Here is a 19,049-nt window from a genome sequence, read left to right on the forward strand (position 1 = left end):
ATAATTTCGCCCACTTGTAATATCGTCACTTCTTATCCTCCACCACCTCTGCCACCTCTGTAATGTCCTTGGCCTCATTCTCCCTCGTAGGAGGGAACTTCATCCCTCTGTTCTTATCATTCGGATGTGCACTCGGTCCCCAGCCTCCAAGGCCGTCGGCCATGGCAACTCCTCCAAGTCCAGAAATCGGCCCAGCTGTTGCGCTACCCGCGAGTTGATTCTTTCCGACGCCGGGTTGAGTATCAGCCCAAGTGCCGAGCTCATCACGAGTCTTGCCCGTATACTTTAGTATATCTTCATCGCTGAGTGGTACACTCTTTTTGCCGGCTTGGAAGCGCTCATACAGCGTCTTCTTGTCCTTGGCCTCTTCGGAGGGATTTGATGAGGAAGACGACGAATTGCCCATGTTGGTATTGTTGATAAAGAGGCTTCTGATTTTGGTTGAGATGATGTTCTTTGCAGTAAAGATGACTGGAGTAGTGAAGATGGCCACTTCTTGGCAGGTGAGCTTCTAGAACATCCGTATTTATAGAATTTGCTGGGGCGAATGGTCGTCGGAAGCTGAATGCCTAGCGTCACGAGGCACACAGCGTATTCATACAAACAGGGCGATTGATTGACACCCTCAGCCCCCGCAGATCCCTACTTGCCATGTCGTATTCCCGATCTGGTTTCCGAATATCTATTGGGCGTACAAGACCAAGGCAGAGTATTGCCGTCCAGTTATCCTATCATAATTCAGCAAAGCTTCGCCTCGATCTTTCATCCTTCATCTTATCTAGCCGCAAGACAGGTGCCAATGAACACCGGCACACTCTAGTCGAGTCAATGGGACTCAAGACTGTACCAAGTGATGAAAGTGTTAGGGGGTGTAAAGAATCCTTAACTAAAAGGCTCTTGAATGACTTTGTTCTCGCATCTGGTTGCAAAGTCTCTAGTTTTCCTCCCCTGTGACCCCTCAACATTGCAACGCTTACAGGAGCAACTGTTTCACGGGAGGATTTCTGATCATTTGCAATTTGGCACTGAATACACCTAGATTATGTCTGAAATGCCTTATGATATCAATTCCTGCCGAATTAGTCTCATCGGCCAGTAACATTTCCCTAAGTACTGAGATCTCATACACATGAGATTCTACTTGAGATACTCCTTCTTACCAACCCTCTCACAAACCTCCTTCAACACATCACCCAGCCACTCATAATCCCCAATCTCTAAGTAAACCTGAGCACTGGTCCTGATCCAAAACCTTCCCCCATGCAGAAACAGCGCCACAAACGTCTTGTAATCGTCAATAAGCGTATTCAGAATCCACTGGAACGCCGTCTGTGTCTCCTCCGCTGAGATGGCAACCTCACCCTCCTTACCCTCCACAGTCCAAACAGGCAACGCAATGTTAGCCATGCCGCAATTTCGCAATGTGCCGGTGCTGTTCTCCATATATGTCGTGCCCAGCTTCTCAGCTACTAGTTCGCTGCCTTTCTTGTTCAAGTCCCAGATATACTCCAAGATGGCATCTTCTCCGCCGAGGACTTCTTCTCGCCATTTGATAGCGTCCTTTACGCAAAGATATGGCGAGTTATCAAGCGTGCCGACAAACTCGAAATTGATGACGAATGGAGATTTGGAGCTGGGAGGGAGTGGTGTGATGCGTTTCACCAGCTTCGGCACGTACCCGTGGCTGGTAGCGAGTGTCGTTTGGATAAGTGCCTGGTTGCGCTGAGGCACGTAGAAGACGGCGCATCCTCGTGGTACGTGAAGCCACTTGTGGCAGTTTGACACGAAGAAGTCTGGGTCAGCGGCGGAGATGTCCAGCTTTACCATTCCAATGCCTTGAGCGCCATCAACCATGCTCAACACATTGAGACGACGACAAGCCTTCACCATTTCTTCCCAAGGGAAGACAACACCTGGTCGAGAGGAGACAACATCAAACGTGCAGATACGAACCCGCTTGCCCTCAGACTCGACTTTCTCGACAGTGTCTTCAAACTTCTTGATGATCTCGTCGTCATCGAGAGGATATGTGAGCTCGATCTCACGATGAGTCACCTTCTCGTCGTAGTAGTCAACATAATAATCCGCGACCTTGCCGCAAGCTTCGTAGATGGTCGAGAAGCTGATGATGACGTCTTTTCCGTCTTCATTCCACTTCATGTTTCGATAGACTGTGTTAACACCGGTAGTGGCGTTTGAGACAAACACAACACTGTCCACTGGGGCATTGAGAAGCTTAGCGACAGCAGCACGGTTCTCATCGAGGATTTTTGGGTATTCATAGCGAATGAATGGGTCAGGGCGAGCTTCACTAACAATTATTAGACCAAAGATCACAATCAGATGATCGAGTGTATTTACCTCGCATCCTGATACTCGCGGAATTTTGTTCGGACAGCCTGAGGATATGTGCCGAAGGAACCTATAAGTCATGTCAGCTGAAGTCTCACTCGAAGTCTCACTCCCACTTCGACTCATTCATACCATGGTTAAGATTTCTCCACTCGGGATCAAACATAAACTCCTTCTTCATAGCGCTTCCAAAGACTGAGGTGTTAGTCTTGCCCCGCACAGGAAGCTGATGCGAAGATCCTTGACCAATGGAACCCATGATGATGTGTGTCTTGTATATTTAGATGCTAGACGTCGAATGGTTGTATGTTCGTCCCATTGAACGTTGTTTATGATGGATGGGCTTGACACGACAACTTATAGATTCTCAGCTCATACGATCATGAGTCAAATGATACTGTCTAAGTTAGTACGAGCTGAATACCCCACATCTTCAAGGTCAACGACGCCCTTAGTCGCCAGAGCCGGAACCGACCCCATGGGTACCCGCATCAGGGCGTGGTAAGGCGCTCTTCGGAGAGCAACAGGAGTCATTAACAATGCTCAACGCCAGTGAAATGAGATACCCAGAGCTTGGGCAGGGTCCCCAATTCTCCAAGAGTCACCTTGGCACGCGCCGATCGCGGCGAATAATTAATCAGCATGTAAGTAATGAAGTGAGCCTTGGAAAAAGAAAGTCAACTTTCATTCAATCAATTGTAGTGTAATGCTACTTGGCTTATCCGCCATTCCCAACGCCGTGTCATAAATGCTCCGAGGGATCTAGGCCCCGATGTTCTCGCTAATCTGCGACTCTTTGTATGTGTACTTTGCCTCCGTCCGTTGTAGGACAACAACCTCTGCCCTAGGTGCTCGTAGGTGTGCCAGACCTGTGAATCAGCCTTGCCGACTTGCGTATCCCGACGCCCGTACATGGTGGTATAGAGAACTCTTTGGTGATGACTGGGCGTGGATCGCCCTGGCTCAGCGCAGATAGCGCCAAAGCTGCATCCGCTTCCCTCTGTGAACGAACATGCTTCATGACTAGGTTGCACCGTTCATGTGAAGACACCAACAGTCCATGCGACATCTCTGGTGGCAGCATAGGCGCCGGACTTCCAGCGAGATCCTGGCCGCGCATGAAAGATGCTTGGCTACGTCGGATATGTGCCTGCTTTCGCGTGTTATGCGAAACAGGCAGTAACGGTTCCGTATGATGCATCACCGGCGAGATAGATTGCAGTTGTCCAGTTTCTGTGAATGGTTTCGGGGTATCTGGAGGGAGTTCCATTGTTGGCAGTCGGTCGAAAGGTATGATATCGCGGGGATCTGATGGCTGAGGCCTCAAAGGAGCCAGTCGTAGTGAACCTAGGGTTCGCTTGGAGGGAAGAGACACTTCCTCGCCATCAATCTTCTTGCGCTTGCGCTCTCGTGCTCTCGACTTGACTAGGCTGGCTATCGAGCTTCCGTGGAGAAGCACCCTTTCAGGTGTACTGATTTCATTCGGAGGCGCCATCTCATCGCCTAAGAGGTGCACCCTTGTCTCGGCGCTTCGCAGAGTTCGCCCATGATTGGGATTGAGCGTCGAGGGTGGCATACTGGCTCGTTCTAGAACACCTGGTGCAGATTTGCGTGACCGTTGGGCTCTAGTTCTGACTCTACCAGGCTTGCCTTCGGATATCTTCGGAGGCGTGTCGACAGGCGTTACGGCAGGTGGGAGAGCCTCTGTTGTTGTGACAATGGCCGGTGGTGTAAAGATTGGTGTTTCTAGGGGATCGTGGCCAGTGATCCTGTGCAGCTCTTTTACTATTCTCGAGCTCCAATATGCCCCCGTAGCCTTTGTATCACGGAGGGCAACTGGGTAAGCTGCAACAGGGCGTTTCATCTCGGTCTTTTCGGCGTCCTCAGCAACACCACTAGACTCCCGCTTCTTCTTAAGTTTGGGAGGCTCGGGCGTTTGCCATAGCTTGGGGATTTTGCCTTGTAGATCAGATACCCAGGCGTCGCAGTCCCACTCAACCCAATAGTCAATAACATCGCCCCATGAACTCTCTGGTGGCTTGGTGTAGTTGACGAAGACAACTTTACCACCTTTTGCGTGAACTGCCTTGGCGAATTCTCTAACCATAACCTTCAGCCCATGGACTCGTAAACTAGTACCAAGGATTAATAGGAGGTCAGGACATAGAGCCAAGTCGTGTGTAACAATGGGGCTGATCAGATGTGCGTTGGGATGCTCCTCGCCGTAGAGCACAATGTCGGGCCTTAATTTTCCGACACCTAATGCTCGTTTGCCGCGTTCTTCTCGAGCAACCGTGGCGCCTACACAATGAGGGCATTCAGGCTGCTGGCCTGACATTGTCTCTAGCTGGCGTTCGTCGTCATCCCACGAGCATACGCGACCGCACAAGAAACATCGTAGAAGCTCCAGTGATCCGTGGAGGAAAACACACTCCACGCCTGACTTTGGAAGGTCGCGACGCAGATTTCTCACTGCGGTCAGGGCTTCATCTGTCGCACATTGATCGGATTCTGTTTGAGAAGCAGGCACCGTGCTTTCAAATTTCGGTTGACTGCATTGAGACTGCTGGCTGGCTTCGTTATCCGACGACTGCTGAGACTTGTCTGAAGAATTTGTGTCGGTCATGGCATTCACCTCGTCGACCATCCGGTTGAGCTGGTTTATGTTGGCTGTCGACTTTCTTGAAAAGCGCCCGCGGCTTCCAGGGCCATCGAGGAGGCATGTCGATAGTCCAACCTTTTCTTCGATCTGATCAATGTTTTGAGTGTAGCAGCGCACGAGCTTGCCACGGTCTCTCAAATGGCTGATGAAACGATGTGAACTTGTTGGTTCAACATCCCTAACCTTCTGGCGTAGCGTGGTCGCGAATGTGTAGAAAACAGATGTTCGGAGAGGATCTGACCATATTGACGCGTCGAACATATCCTTTCCTTTCATATTAGGCAAAGTGTTCTTGCCAGAGCCAAAACTTGCTTGCGATAAGTTGATTGGATTTGAGGGCGGGGTATCGTCGACTTCTGATGGCGATGTGCTGCTGCGCCGACTTGGGGCGTCTTCTGAGGATGTGCCGGAAGAAAATGGGTCAAACAAGACGGGCGGAGGTGATGATAGAGGTGAAGAGCTTGGTGGAATTGTGGAATCGGCCAAGTGACTGCGCCGTGTCCTCCGGAAGACTGACGATGGTGGAATATTTAGACCCTCGGGCGGAGGGGAAGACAGAGGAGAACTCGGAGGCTGGGCCACAGCTATTGTTGAACGGGTCGTCCTGGGATTGACCACGGGCATCCCATCTGAGCGGACCTGCTGCTCTTCATCGTCCGGGTGGCCTTCGACCTGAATCGTGTCTGCGATCTTTTCGTGTTCCGGTTCGGGATCTTCAAGTTGAACTTCTATTTCTTCCTTCATAGCGACCGGGCCCTCCTCAACCGTGGCAGACACATCGTGAACTATTCTTCTCCTCTTGGCTGGCCGGCGAATGTCCAAGTCGGTGGATTTATCATCGCTTGAGCCTTCGTTCAGACGCGCCTGTTGCGCTGCCGCGTCGAATTGGGCGCTGATTAGGGAGTAGAGACCGTTTTCCGAACGAAAATCCTAGTCCGATTAGCCATTACCGACAATTGAGTGTACCAAGAGGTCACTCCAAAGCGCATCTGACAAGCGCTGGAGTGTCTGATAGAGCTCACAGGAATACCCGAATTTGTACTGATCCCAGCACCGGTTACTACGATGACCTTGCGGGCTTTTAGTAGGCCATTGGCGATGTCTTGTAGTTCGTCCTGGGAGTCTCTGGAGACGTGTATAGTCGGCATTGTGGACAATGTGAACAGAGAAAGTCGGCCGCGTCGCGATACAGTTGCAGGCGGGTCTGAGCCGCGATCGCGTGAAGCCGACGACGAGATTCACAAGAGAAGCTTATAACAGAGAGGTTCGAGAGGAGCTTGTCGTCATTATGGTAAGGATACGGTTGTTTCGCCGGGAACGTGAGTGTCTGTGAGGTTGTTTGTGGTGTGAGGTTCAAGTTCACTTAGTAAGGTTGTGGCGGGCGAGTGACTTGGGAGTTAAAGAGGCCCAGAGCTGGGGTCGCGACCGGGAGGGGACCGCGCCGAAGTCGAGTGATCGTCAATGGCCGGTATAAGCAATGATAACAACCAGATTATTACGAGCTAACTTGAAGCCGAACCGTGCCTTTTTGCACTGCTTATTCAAACCGCAAGTGCAGAAGCAGAGAAACAAATATCCAGAAAAATGCCAGAACGCGAGCCCAGGACTTTGTGTCCAAGTCCCTGTTATGTGACGCGCTCTTCCAGAAGGCTGGGCTGAGGGACTTAGGTTCCATGTCGATGGGTCTTGAGTTCAAGGGCCCTAGGGAACCGCTGACGGCAGGCCGCGGGAATGCCGCTAGACCGCTGAACTGCCACTGCCCATCGCACGGCAGTGGTTCCACCGACCCAAACATTGGATGGTCGAATTGATTGACAGTAAGCCTCTGGAAACACACGACAAGAATCCATCAAAGCACCTATCGCTAGCACCCGGCTTTTACCTCAACTGAGCTATTAATTCTATTAAGAAAAATACACTATTTAGAATCGAAAACGGACGGTGGATCTCCCTTCAGATATCGACCAACACGTCAAATAGCTTCTGGAAGTCAGATGGAACCCCCAGGCCTGTGATCGCATCCCAGCCCTTTGCTGCCGGCCAGCCTCCTGGGCTGCCACTCCTACTGAAATCGCACGATCGGCTCTCTCCTTTGGTAACATCCTGGAGAGCTGCTTGCACCTCCTCCGAATATAGAACCTCATTAAGCCATCCCAGCACTTCTTTGCCTTTCCGGACACGTGCGTCGTTGACGAGCGCAAGCATAGCTGCGACGACAGGCGCACTTGCGCTGGTGCCTCTAAGACCAACTGCCTGACCTTTCAAGCGAGTGATGAAACTTGTGGCTGAAATAGAGATGTCAGGTACTCCTCGGTTGCTGGCGTTATAATGGCCGTCGAGATGTCCATCAAGAGCCTTGACATAGCTCTTGATGGAAGAATCCTGCCACTTCTCACGAGGGAAGTACTGAGAGAAACCGCCTCCACTGAACTCAGCACCTTCAAAGGGCTCAACCCCAGAAGTGACGCCGCCAACGCTTGTGACCCATGGACAAGTTGCGGGGAATACAGACATGGTAACGTCCTTGTCGCTACCGTCATTGGTTCGACAGGTTGAGTTGCTTGCTCCCTTTGCACCTCCATCACCAGAGGCTGCTACGATGGTTGTACCACGCGCTGTCAGAAGACCGAACAAGGAGCAAACACGCTCGGCGTACTTGCGGGGAACTGAGACTTCGTTGTCGCCGTAAGAGACGGAGAGGACATGAGGTATCTCGTCATCAGAGAGGTCAAGAAGGTAATCGAGGAATTCGAGATAGGGCTCATTGTCGTTGTACTCCTCGGGCAGTTCTTCACCATCGCCGTCCAAGGTAGGCCCACGACCATCGGCAAGATAGTAAGTGATATTGGTCGGATATCCGAGGGCCATACCATACTGAACATCAAGAGCCGCCTCGTTTCCTGAGTCGAAAAGTTCTTGCGAGTTGTTGGCACCGTTGATCAACTGGACCGAGAAGTTGTAACGGGCTTCGTAAAGGGGCTTTGCATATATTCTGAGAAAGTCGTTGCTGTCCTCGTAGTTGGCGTTCTCCTCCAGAAAACCGGCAATACCGAAGCGAATTTGAGAGCTACCATTATAAGCAGGGTAGCTAATGTTGTATTGCTCACGGAGACAGTCGGGGGTGACAGCGCGACTGCAAGGAGTGGCACGCTTCTCGAGCTGTATGGTTTTAAGCATGCTTGGTGTCAGAGCTGGATCGGGAGTGGTGAGTTCCTTCTTGGGTCGCATGAAGTTGGCAATCGGGTGGATGAAGTTGACGGCATTGGCAACAGACTCAGGTACCGAATATTGATTTGTTCGGAGAACAGGCTTCTGGTCCTCAAACTTGTAGAATCCAATCTTGGTATCGAGGAGTTCTTCCGCAGCCTTGACAGTTGTCTTGACATGAATCCAATCCTTGTCTGGCGTTGCCTTTGCTGCGACTCCTTTACTCTTCAACCATCCCAGTACCTGGCCGACATCTTTTTGATCCGGATCTCGGAGGGCGAGTGCCTCTTTTTGAGTGAGGTGGTTCTGTGTGTATTTCCCAGATGTACAATCGCGTCTTCGTAGGCTCGTCTTCAGGTTGTCGATATCAGGCTGTCGCAAAGCGATAGAGAGCCGCAACGTATGGCTAGGATCGACAGCCTGGTCGATCTTTTCCCATCCGACTGGAAGGACAGAAGTGTCTTCAACTTTGACGAATTTGGCCGTACTGAAGCCAGCCAGGGCCAAGGCTGTAAAGAATATCATAGGAACCATGGTCCTGTTTAACACAGCCAGTGTGCGAGAAAAGTATTAAAGCAAGAACTAAATCTTGTAATGTTTTGGACAAGGTGATCAGAAGATTATCGTTTAGGTGCAAAGACGGGAGGTGCCGTCTGTCGAATGAAGTAATTGATATCCTTTCTTCCAAGTTCCCAGTAACAACTGTATGCGAGAACCCTTCCTTTTCGATCGACGAAACAAACACGACATGATCTGTGAAACGACGCGGCATTGTCTATAATATGTATGCTACCAACAACTCCACTGCCATAGGGGGATCGCTGTACTCCGTAATGCCGTCATATTAACGGGGCCCAGCAGCTAAAAATGGCGGATCTGAAACTTCATTTCTTCACATTAAAGCGGGTTTACAATATAGGGAGGCGTTTTTTCGTGTTGCTTGCACATCACAATATGGAGCTTTGAACTCCAAGCAAGGCAGTTAGATCGCAAATTGAGCATTTGAAAGCAGAAAATTTGCTTAGCGAAGGAAAGAGAGTTTATAGCTGAGTCGTGTAGGCAACTTGTTTGTCCAGTTATAGCTTTCTTTTAGAGGTTGTTGGGACAATAGTCTGGAGTATGATGCCATGAAATGGATCTTTTTAACAGACAGAGTTGATGCTAACGGCTTCCAGTATCGGCTCGAGGGGAGGAAAGAAAAGCCAGGACCTTGACCCTAGGCAATGAAAATATTGAGTAAATTTAGCCTAAGCTTAGGGTGCTCTTTGCTAAGTTTATTTTGACACCTTGTATTCAGGTTCAGTATTTTCTTGCCCCCTGAGGGCGGCTCCACCAAGTTTCTTTCGACTCCACTGAGTCCATTCTGAGTAGTGAATTGCACGTGTCTGATCACCTGACGATAGCCGCTGGGGTTTTCAGGCGGGGCGGCACCAGCGGGGAGTACCATCGAGCCTCAAAATTTCTCGGATGGACCGATGAACTCCCCGCTACACAACGCCACGCTCTTCATGTTATTGCCTTGTTGTCCACAGAAGCCGAGGATGTTGTGCAGAGACTCGCATTTGCATTTTTATTTACAACTCAATGTTCCGTAAAATACCGCATGACCTCGGGCTTAATAGTCTTGCAAACTCCGAAGTCTCCCAGTCTCGATCGACCATGGGTGAATAGAGACTACTGCACCTGTAGGGGCCGGCTCAACTATCCGCTTTGATCTCAGCCCAGAGACTTCAACTGTCTTGACAGGGCGAGGCGAGCCAAGACTCAGAACGCTCAATCATCTCCGCCTTGTTCGCCCCCATCCGCCGCTAGCTTCGAGTGATGATGCTCAAGAAGCTGTGATTTGTTCTCTTGCTGTCAAAGGGTGCAACTCATCGTTCCCGAGTCACCTCAGACCATTTTGTGCGCAGTCAAGTCCACCAACCAATATCCACCATGTTGCAGGATTCTTTGGCCTTTCAAGCTCCACAGCCGATGGTCCGAAGAAAGTGACGACGACCCGAAGACGCTAGTGATTCTTGTCGAGACTCCTCTCACTGTATTGGTCAACCAGTTTCTTCATCCTAGTCCCGGGTCCCTGGTGGCTTCATCGTGGGGTTTGCAATTGGTCAAAGAAACTACATACCGCAATTCTTATGCACCTTAACCCAGCTCTTTCATTTGAGCTTACACGCTGTGTGCGTGGGATTAACTGTTACCCACGGCTTCACGCCAATTAAGATGAGCTTTGGTCTGTCGTGCACACTCTCCCCGGAGTTGCTCGAGCATTCAGGCCACCCAGAATTCAGTTGTGGACGTGACACCTCCGCTGTTAGACCCAGAGAAGCGTGGGTGCAAGACCAGCAGGGTTTTACTTCAGCAGCTCGTTTCGAGAGCTATGTATGCTTAAGAACCTGGGCCTATGCTCGGATTGTTGATCCAACTTTTCTCTTTTCTTTCTCCCTCAACCCATCTGCGCGTCGGTTTCTGTGTCTTACAACAGCAGATTTCGAGTGACATCTTCATATTCACAGTGTTTATTTGCTTCTATTGATCCTTGCAGACCATACGTGACCTCTCATTATGACTGCTTCTGAACATCTGAATGTTTTCAAGGGCCCTGAGTCGGTTCGCAACTATTTCGATCCTGAACAATCACCACCTTTGCCCCTTGTTGAAATCCCTGATAGCCTCAACCCATACCGTCAAGATGGTGTCCGAATCTATGCTAAGATGATGACCATGCATCCTGCAACAAATGTCAAGGTGATGCCAGGTTAGTGCTCCAATCTCACACAAAGCCACCGAGCATATAGCTGATTCCCGCAGCTATGAACTTATTAGAAAAGGGTGTAGAGCCCGGCAACACGAAGACAATCGTCGAGAGCAGCTCAGGTTCTACTGTCATCTCAATGGCCATGGTTGCTCGCGCTTTTCACGGCATCGACGACGTCCACGCTTATCTGAGCAACAAGACAAGTGAGACAAAGTTGCGCATGATGCAGTTCTTTGGCCTCAACGTGTAAGCAGCATAGCAGCTTTGCCCTTCAAGATAACGACTAACAAACGAAAAGGACTCTATTTGGTGGACCTGCTCAGCCTACACCTGTCGATGAGCGAGGTGGCATTCGGGCTGCAGCTCGAAAGGATGCAGAATCTGAGTCTGTGTGCAGTCCCAATCAATACATCAACGACGATGTGAGCTCTGTACTGTAATTCGCATGAAAAACCATAACTAACAGGTCGCAGAATTGGAAAGCCCATGTGCGATGGACTGGTCCTCAAATCCACCGTCAACTCCCCGAGATCAATGTGATTGCTGCGTCAATGGGCACAGCTGGTAAGGCTTATATTCTTTTAATTCAGGCCGTTAATTAACAACCGATACAGGCACTATGACCGGACTCGGCACCTATTTCAAGCAGGCGAAGCCTTCCGTGTACAGAATTGCGTAAGTACACTGCCCTGAGCCTTCAAGAATGAGATCTAATGTTTATAGTGTATGCACCAACGCTGGAGAACGTGTCCCTGGCCCTCGAGAATACTCGTTAATGAGTGAGGTTGAGTTCCCATACCTAGCATCTCACGATGCTCTCGAGGAAGTTGGCGCCCCAGACTCATATTCCCTTTCATTGGACCTTACTCGACAGGGTATTGTCTGTGGCCCCTCATCGGGCTTCACTCTGAAAGGATTGTTCCAACGTATTGAGAAACATAAGCAGGAGGGCACGCTATCGAATCTCGCTGGCCCTGATGGCGAGATTCACTGTGTTTTTATGTGCTGCGATCTACCCTTCCAATACTTGAATGAGTATTTCCAGAACTTGGGCCCTGAGAAGTTCAGCCCTCTGCGCAACGAGGTACGTCAGATTGTTTCATTATGGATAGCATTAAGCTAACAGAATCAGCGTTTGAGGAACGTTGATCTTTACCGATACGACGATGCCTGGGAGCTCGACTCTTTGACTGCTTTGTCTAACTACTTCACCATTCACCCTCTGGGTACTCATGATACCGTTTTGTCACTCGCAGACCAAATCGACAAGGCTCTGACACCTTCGGTCAATACCCAGATTCTTGATTTCCGATGTTCGCCAGACTACGATGCTTTCCATATCCCCAACTCGGTCAACATACCCCTCGACGCACTTCGAAATGGACCCTCCAGCGGTAGTCCTTTTGCCAATCCTGCTGATGACTGCGCCATGCTCGAGGAGCTCTGGCTAGAGCTTGAGAGCCTCTTCAACGTTAAGGACAAGGCCGGCAACAGAAATGCTAGCGCTGAAGCTCTCATGTCTATCCTTCGAGGAAAGAGAGTCTTGACACTTTGCTACGATGGTGACAGCTCTCGTGTTGCCAACAGTGTCCTTCGTGCCAAGGGCGTTGAGGCAGAGTGCATCCGTGGTGGCTACAGTGCTCTCGCCAAGTTGCAGATGCCATGTAATGACACCTGCGCGGTTGTGTCTGTTCCCGTTTCTGTTGAGGTCTGAGCTGGAGTATCTTCAACTTACTTGCTAGTATTTGGGTTCATCATTCCTTTCACACATGAGATCCGGCTGGACGTGCAGTGGGCGTCCGGGGCCGGCCGATGTCAACAAGACATGGGAGTTGAGCTATACAGGAGTTATTCTTTCCTTTTTGCCTGATTACGATTTATGGCCGAGATATAAAAGAGTATAGTCGCTGGTTAGTGCAAGCTTCAACGCCACAAAGCCATGCGGTCGGACAGGTCAGAACCAGAAGTACAGTGGGTTTCTGGGTTTTGCGATGGATTTTCTTGAGTACGAAATATACAAAATTGTAGAGACCCGTGAATATACTATCCTTGACCCCGTGAACAAGAGCTCTCAGTAGCAATGTTTACAGTGACGTTCACAATGCTGGTAGTAATCTTCTGAGTCCTTGAGTGAGTATATGGGCTCTCCGAGCTTGATAAGACATCCTTCTAGCAAAGTTCTAGAAGGGTTATGGAATAACTCTAGAAGAGATGGGATGGTTTCGGGGAAGTTGCTGGCGTTCCGCGAAACGTGGGGCGATAATGATTTATACATTCCTTAACGCATACTCATCGCTGGAATAGGTAATTCAAGCGCCCGGCGCACTAACGTCTAGGCTTATACCGTCAGCGAGGGTGTTGAAGATAGTGTGGTTTGGAAGGAATGTAGACAGAAGTCAAGAGTGCTTGTCTCAGACATAGCAAATAACCTACAGACGGACGAACGGGAGATGGAGTCAAACTGAACTCTTACATAGAGGGAGGCCCATGGAAAGGAAATCTGACAGGTGTTAAACCAAGCAACTGTATTGTACTGTACCTTAGAGTTAGTCTATCCGGTTGAGATGAAGATCAGTGGATCGTCACGAATCTACGACAGTACCAACACCGGCATTGCTTCACTTTGGCACATCAGAAGCAACGGAAGAGATACTTCCAATGTTTAGCCCCCAGTTACGAGTTCGAATAGTTAAAGTTCCCGTTCCTGCATCCATTTTCAAGCCACAGTCCATAAATCTCCAGTACCTTAGTAGTAGTGCAAGTTACAAAGTCTCGACTTAGCGACAGCAGACCATCGAAGATGCAAGGAATGAGGGACGGGTGACCCGGTCTCCTAGCGTAAAACACCAAACCGGTAACCAAGCCGCCAGGTACAGGTCATATGATCTGCAGTGACAGCACGTCTTATCGTTAACGCCGCTGGATACAGCCATACTGGTAAGCTTATAAGGGATGGGCTTATGTGAAACGCCTCTGTGAGGGTATATTGAGCCAGTTTGTTGAAGGTCCCTAAAGGCGAGGAAAATAACGATGGACGATGAATAGCAGTTTGAGGTTATCATCACAACGGCCAACTTGTATTCCAGAATAGAACGGTTTGCCGAAATTTCGGAAATATATCTAGATATTGGCAAGCCCATCAATAAAAAAGCTTGATAGTCTCGTAAAACACATTCTCTTGAACCGCATTATTCCCCTTTCAGTCCCCAAATCGCCCCCACACCAAAAGCGTCAATAGTTCACTTCCGCATTCGACCTTGCGGCGTCAACCTCGATGTCCACACAGAAATAGTTCTCCACGGGCCTCTTTTCTAGGTCCGATGAGGATTCCTTTCTTTTGGGGCTTGGAGCAAGAAGAACCCAGGAGTATTGTCGCCAGATTGAAGGCATTGAATCCAGCGTTTAACGGTTCATGCTGAACAACAATTTGCATTATCGTTTCGTCATACAAGCGACGAGATGGCAGTGACTGTTTCATTAATACCCTTGCTTCCAGATCGTCGGAATGAGGCGTCGTCACACATGTCTCAGAAGTTTCAGGGTCCAAGGGGACCAACAAACCAAAGACGCCTGACATTTCTGTATCCGAAACAATCAGCAGCCCTGCATCGAATCAAGTCACCAATGGAACCGCTGCACGTAACGCAGAATCATCTGTTTAACACCACCTCATAATTAGAAACAATATATACCCTTCAAAGCGCCTAATCAAACCCTTAACTCTAAACCAGGCACGAACAAACATGCCGCCCTAGAACAGGCCATGGCGTCGGTCGAAGCCGTATCACGTCCCCCAGTCCAAAGAGTCTAGCCTAAAGCTTATATCCTCTCAAATCAACTATTGAAATGGAGGGGAGGCTTGCGTATGTATGTACTGTACTTCGTAGACCAAGGTATGGGACGGGACAATACAGGGGCCTTGTGGATATAAACTCGAGCCTTGCCCAACCCGTTCTCAACAAGGAAGAAGAGAAGACGGAGCGCGGTTGATAGTGTCTCACTTTGATACACATCACGTTTAACACTCTTTCATTTTTCTTTCCCTTCTTCAATTTCTATACCACTTCACACTCCTTTTTTTCAACATCAATCATCCATCGCCATGATGAAGTCTCGACGAACTCAACGATCCAAGTCTCTCCCTAACAATCAATCGCCCAAGAGATCATTCTTTTCTATCATTTCTCGCCGGCTTTCTCTTAGTTCCAGACGACGCGCCAACTCTGTTCGCTTGTATGATGACAGTGAAGACGATGACACCGTCCAAGTGATTCCTCGAGAGGTACGGAACAAGCCCCCAGTTCCCCTTTCAATGCTCCTTTCTCACATATCTTCATAGATTCAGCCACCCACACAATCTCGCTTTTCTAGACGAGCCTCCCGCTTCTGGTCTACCTCAGCTGCCAACCAATTCGATGATGATGACTCTTCGCCCCAATCGCCCACATATCCCCCCTATGGGGGCGCTTATGTCCCCCGACACGCCGCAAGCGACTTCTCAAAGACAGCTTCCAACCGCCTCACCATGATGGCAGAGGCAGACGAGACAACCCTCTGCTCATACAAGCTTCGCACCAACAGGACCACCAGAAGCTTCGGCACAGACGATGAGCTCGACGTGGACCATCGCGAACGAGCCCTCAATGCTCTGACTGCCAGACGTAGCATCGCTCTCTCAAGCGAATCAAGTAGCGAGAGTACCAACGACTATACTCTCTTCTTGGCCGACGCTGCAACTGGCCCGGATGCCCGACGACGAAGGTCTGCTGCTGCATGGGCTGAGCTCGAGCAGAGAGCTACGGCTGCCACTCGAAGGACCAGCGGCACGGATTTCCTCATGGGTCGGCAGATGCGCACGCAGAGTAGTTATCTGGGCTTGCCTGGCAGTGCATATGACTCTTCCAGGCCAGCAAGTTCAGTTGCTGTGAGCATCACCGAATATATCAGACCAGCACAGACCGGCAGGGTTTGGTGATGGCTCTGTTCCCAGAGTACAGAAACCAAGCATGAGATGTGACATATGACTGGGTGGAAATCTTCGTTAGGCGTTCTTGGGCAGGCGTTATGTGCATATTCAGAGTGTAAATCTGGCCAGGGTTATCCAGGTGAAACCCAAATGTCTTGACCACAAGCGCGACTGCGCACACTTAAGATCAAAATAAACCACGTTCCCTTTTGATCAGTCAGTTCGTGACTCGGCCTAGTTCAAACGGCCAAATATCGGTATACGTTGTGCATGTATCCATGACCTAGAGAAGTCTTCAGTGAAGTGAGTCGGGCTACGGATGCAATGTGGTATTGATAAATGCCACAGCCCTATATATATATGAAACCAATTGCTTCAAACGCCAATTTTGTCATGGCGATATTCGCGATATCGCGGGACACATGATTCGTCTCATGCCTTCATGCAAGAAGCTCTGCCATCCCATCATACACAAATGAATATCCAACCACGGTCAGATGCACCATACCGTAATTAAACACGCTGGTCTGTAGCAAATGCAGACCAATATAATATTCCAAGGCCACAAGGGCCCACCCGCTCCGTAACTCCTCTCATACCATCCTGCTCCGACAGTGAACAGCTCTCGACACCCTCGTTAACCTGACTCTCACAAGGGTATAATATGACAAATCGCGAGGTCCAAGCACGGCACCAAAATACCTGGGAAAACAGACTCTTATGTGGTAAGGCAACACGAACGAGCGGCGCCTATTATGACCACACATATATACCAACCCCTTATTACTGCATGACTCCCGCGACGGCCCGTCTTGGAATCAAAATCTCCTCATCATCAGAGCTGTCGGCTGCCTCCACGCTCGCCTTATCCAGCATCCTTTCTATATCTTCATCTCTCAGTGGTTTTCTTGTTTTCCCGCTCCCTAGCCCGATACCACTGGGCAGCGAGAGCGTCCCTCTTAACTGACTTCGGCTACCAATGGTTCGCCTTCTAGGTGCTGCCCTGTTCTGTGCAGCATAATGTTGCTGTGGTGAGTCCAGGTCCATTGGCGACCCAGGTGGCGGGGCCATGGGTGATTTATCATAGGGAGTTTTTCGGGTTTGCTGAGGTTGCCGCTGTGATGTAGGAAGCGGTTTTCTCGGCCCTGAAGGCAACGCGTGTCGTGGTGGAGGAGGTCGAGCCATGTCAGTGTTAGGTCCTGGGGATCCTGTAGGGGAGAAAGCGTGCTTCAGATTGGCAGAGTTGCCTGGACTACTCATGAACAACAAAGTCTCGATAGCATCTTGTTCCCTAACATTTTGATGCGGTGACATGAGAACTGGGTCGCCCATGACGCGTGATTTGGGTCCATGTGGCACAGTTGGGGGTTGGCCAGGCGTGTGAGGCGAAGCGGAATGAGAATGTGTCAACATATTCGGAGTTCGATTGGGGTGGGAGTTGCGGCGTGGATTCGCATGGGAGTTGGGCACGGGAACTGAAGGCCTGATGGGTGCTGGGGGCGCTAGTGCAGGCTTGTTCCACGCTGAACTTGGAGGTGTATTTGATTTTCGACGTTGGCCAGCAGAGCCGTGTGGATGTGGTAGAGGAGCTGACGAGGATGGTGGCTTGCTCATGGGTATTCGAGGGCTTGCCGAGGAACCCTGTCGGTTATGTATTGTTGTCGATGTGCTTGAGACTGGAGATGCGGCTTGGGACGCCATATTCTCTACCTCTTCAAGTGAGTTTGACTGCCAACCGTTATTGACCTTGATCATGGCATACGACAGACGCGTCTTTAACTCGTTGGACAACTAGAACAAGCGTGTTAGTCGTGGCTTCACAAGCAATTGAGCACTTCCTTGAAGGGAGACGCGGTTCTCGGGAGATGGCATTCGACATACCTCTCCAATATGGCCACCTGCTGCTGATGTCCTGCTCACAGCGCTTGGGTTTCTTGAATGGCCCTTTACGGGACTTTGGCTATCCGTACGGCTTTTAACCTCTCCATCGGCCATTCGCTTCCGTGAATTTGCGGGATCTGTTGCGATTCTGTGCTGAGTAGCAGCAATCTCGGACAGCTGTAACAACTGGCTGTCCTGACTTGATGGGCCAGGTGCGCAGTTGCTGGCATCGCTGGCTGGGGGTGTGAATGCGGGATCTGTAGAAGTGGTCATGGTGGTCTCTTGCGAATCGGTGTTTGAGTGAGGGTGGCTCTGTGTAGAGCCATCGTCGCGGTCGACAGAGGATTTGCGCTGCATTTTGGCGATAGCTGCGACAACGACGGCATGGGCGGTTGTAGTTCCCGCTGTTGAATCAACAGCAATATCGCTGGCAGGCGCAGGCGTAGGCGTTATCGATGCAATCGGGTTTGAGTGGGAGGCTCGCGAGAGCGCGTCGGCCTGGGGTGGTACCGCGAAATCCCCACCTTGTCGCGCTCCGGTAACCGTCGCTGGTGCTGTCTCAGTGGGAGCGTCCAGTCGGGTATCTGCCGTTTTGAACGGGGGAGGAGGCGCAATGCGATTGTTATCCAGCGCAATTTCAACCAGAGGCTGATTTGGACTCATGACAGCAATAGGAAGCCTCCAGGTTTGGAGTTGTGAACGTTGTTAGGGCGAAGATAAAGTCCAGTCGCTGAAGAGGGACCACAATTGGAGGGATTCCAGAACGTATAAGCCTAGCACGTAGATCCGCTGCACAAGTGAACCCTCACTTTTAGTTAACTTAGCTCTTAGGTGCTGGAGAGTGCAGACCGACAACTGAAGTGGAGGGCGAGCCCCAGAGAGAAAGGCCTAGGGTCTAGACAGGTGCTGAGACTGACCACGCGGCGGGAAATCCGGGCCACCAAGGGAGCTAGGGAATAATTGGGTTTTGACGATTCGATACGATATCCAATGTTGTCTTGTTTATTTACGATTATTCGATGTGGAGCCGTAATTTGATGGATTTGAAAGTGATGAAGGGAAATTTTAGCAAGAAGCTCGAAAAAGACAGATATAAACTGCAGTGAGTCAACTGAATTAGGGTGCCGTTTTACACCTGCCTACACTGGTGTTTGTGGTTTGGCATGGTCTCAACGCGGTCTGATACGCGACTTGGCTTGACTCGAACACAGAAAATACCTTAAAAT

The 19,049-nt window shown here is 50.1% G+C and overlaps 7 protein-coding genes across 7 annotated transcripts; 2 read left to right on the forward strand and 5 right to left on the reverse strand.

The window, feature by feature from the left end:
- Window positions 1-25: 25 nt before the first annotated feature.
- On the reverse strand, window positions 26-406 carry J7337_005315 (uncharacterized protein; the record flags this gene model as incomplete). The annotated part of the gene is made up of 1 exon (XM_044822996.1): window positions 26-406. The coding sequence occupies one exon, from the start codon at window positions 404-406 to the stop codon at window positions 26-28; it is 381 nt and encodes a 126-aa protein (XP_044681487.1).
- Window positions 407-1,137: 731 nt separating this feature from the next.
- Window positions 1,138-2,611, reverse strand: J7337_005316 (uncharacterized protein; the record flags this gene model as incomplete). The annotated part of the gene is made up of 3 exons (XM_044822997.1): window positions 1,138-2,311; window positions 2,362-2,422; window positions 2,485-2,611. 3 exons carry the CDS (start codon window positions 2,609-2,611, stop codon window positions 1,138-1,140), a joined length of 1,362 nt encoding a protein of 453 aa, XP_044681488.1.
- A 585-nt stretch (window positions 2,612-3,196) lies between these two features.
- On the reverse strand, window positions 3,197-6,162 carry J7337_005317 (uncharacterized protein; the record flags this gene model as incomplete). The annotated part of the gene is made up of 2 exons (XM_044822998.1): window positions 3,197-5,944; window positions 6,037-6,162. The coding sequence occupies 2 exons, from the start codon at window positions 6,160-6,162 to the stop codon at window positions 3,197-3,199; spliced, it is 2,874 nt and encodes a 957-aa protein (XP_044681489.1).
- An 805-nt stretch (window positions 6,163-6,967) lies between these two features.
- Window positions 6,968-8,755, reverse strand: J7337_005318 (uncharacterized protein; the record flags this gene model as incomplete). The annotated part of the gene is made up of 1 exon (XM_044822999.1): window positions 6,968-8,755. One exon carries the CDS (start codon window positions 8,753-8,755, stop codon window positions 6,968-6,970), a length of 1,788 nt encoding a protein of 595 aa, XP_044681490.1.
- Window positions 8,756-10,783: 2,028 nt separating this feature from the next.
- J7337_005319 (uncharacterized protein) lies at window positions 10,784-12,690 on the forward strand (the record flags this gene model as incomplete). Its single annotated transcript, XM_044823000.1, has 7 exons — window positions 10,784-10,976; window positions 11,045-11,222; window positions 11,275-11,398; window positions 11,450-11,540; window positions 11,591-11,651; window positions 11,700-12,060; window positions 12,109-12,690. The coding sequence occupies 7 exons, from the start codon at window positions 10,784-10,786 to the stop codon at window positions 12,688-12,690; spliced, it is 1,590 nt and encodes a 529-aa protein (XP_044681491.1).
- Window positions 12,691-15,078: 2,388 nt separating this feature from the next.
- J7337_005320 (uncharacterized protein) lies at window positions 15,079-15,951 on the forward strand (the record flags this gene model as incomplete). The annotated part of the gene is made up of 2 exons (XM_044823001.1): window positions 15,079-15,258; window positions 15,316-15,951. The coding sequence occupies 2 exons, from the start codon at window positions 15,079-15,081 to the stop codon at window positions 15,949-15,951; spliced, it is 816 nt and encodes a 271-aa protein (XP_044681492.1).
- Window positions 15,952-16,725: 774 nt separating this feature from the next.
- Window positions 16,726-18,486, reverse strand: J7337_005321 (uncharacterized protein; the record flags this gene model as incomplete). The annotated part of the gene is made up of 2 exons (XM_044823002.1): window positions 16,726-17,733; window positions 17,824-18,486. The coding sequence occupies 2 exons, from the start codon at window positions 18,484-18,486 to the stop codon at window positions 16,726-16,728; spliced, it is 1,671 nt and encodes a 556-aa protein (XP_044681493.1).
- Between the last annotated feature and the right edge of the window lie 563 nt (window positions 18,487-19,049).

This window comes from Fusarium musae, chromosome 4 (genome assembly GCF_019915245.1).
Source record: "Fusarium musae strain F31 chromosome 4, whole genome shotgun sequence".
NCBI classification, from domain to species: domain Eukaryota; kingdom Fungi; phylum Ascomycota; class Sordariomycetes; order Hypocreales; family Nectriaceae; genus Fusarium; species Fusarium musae.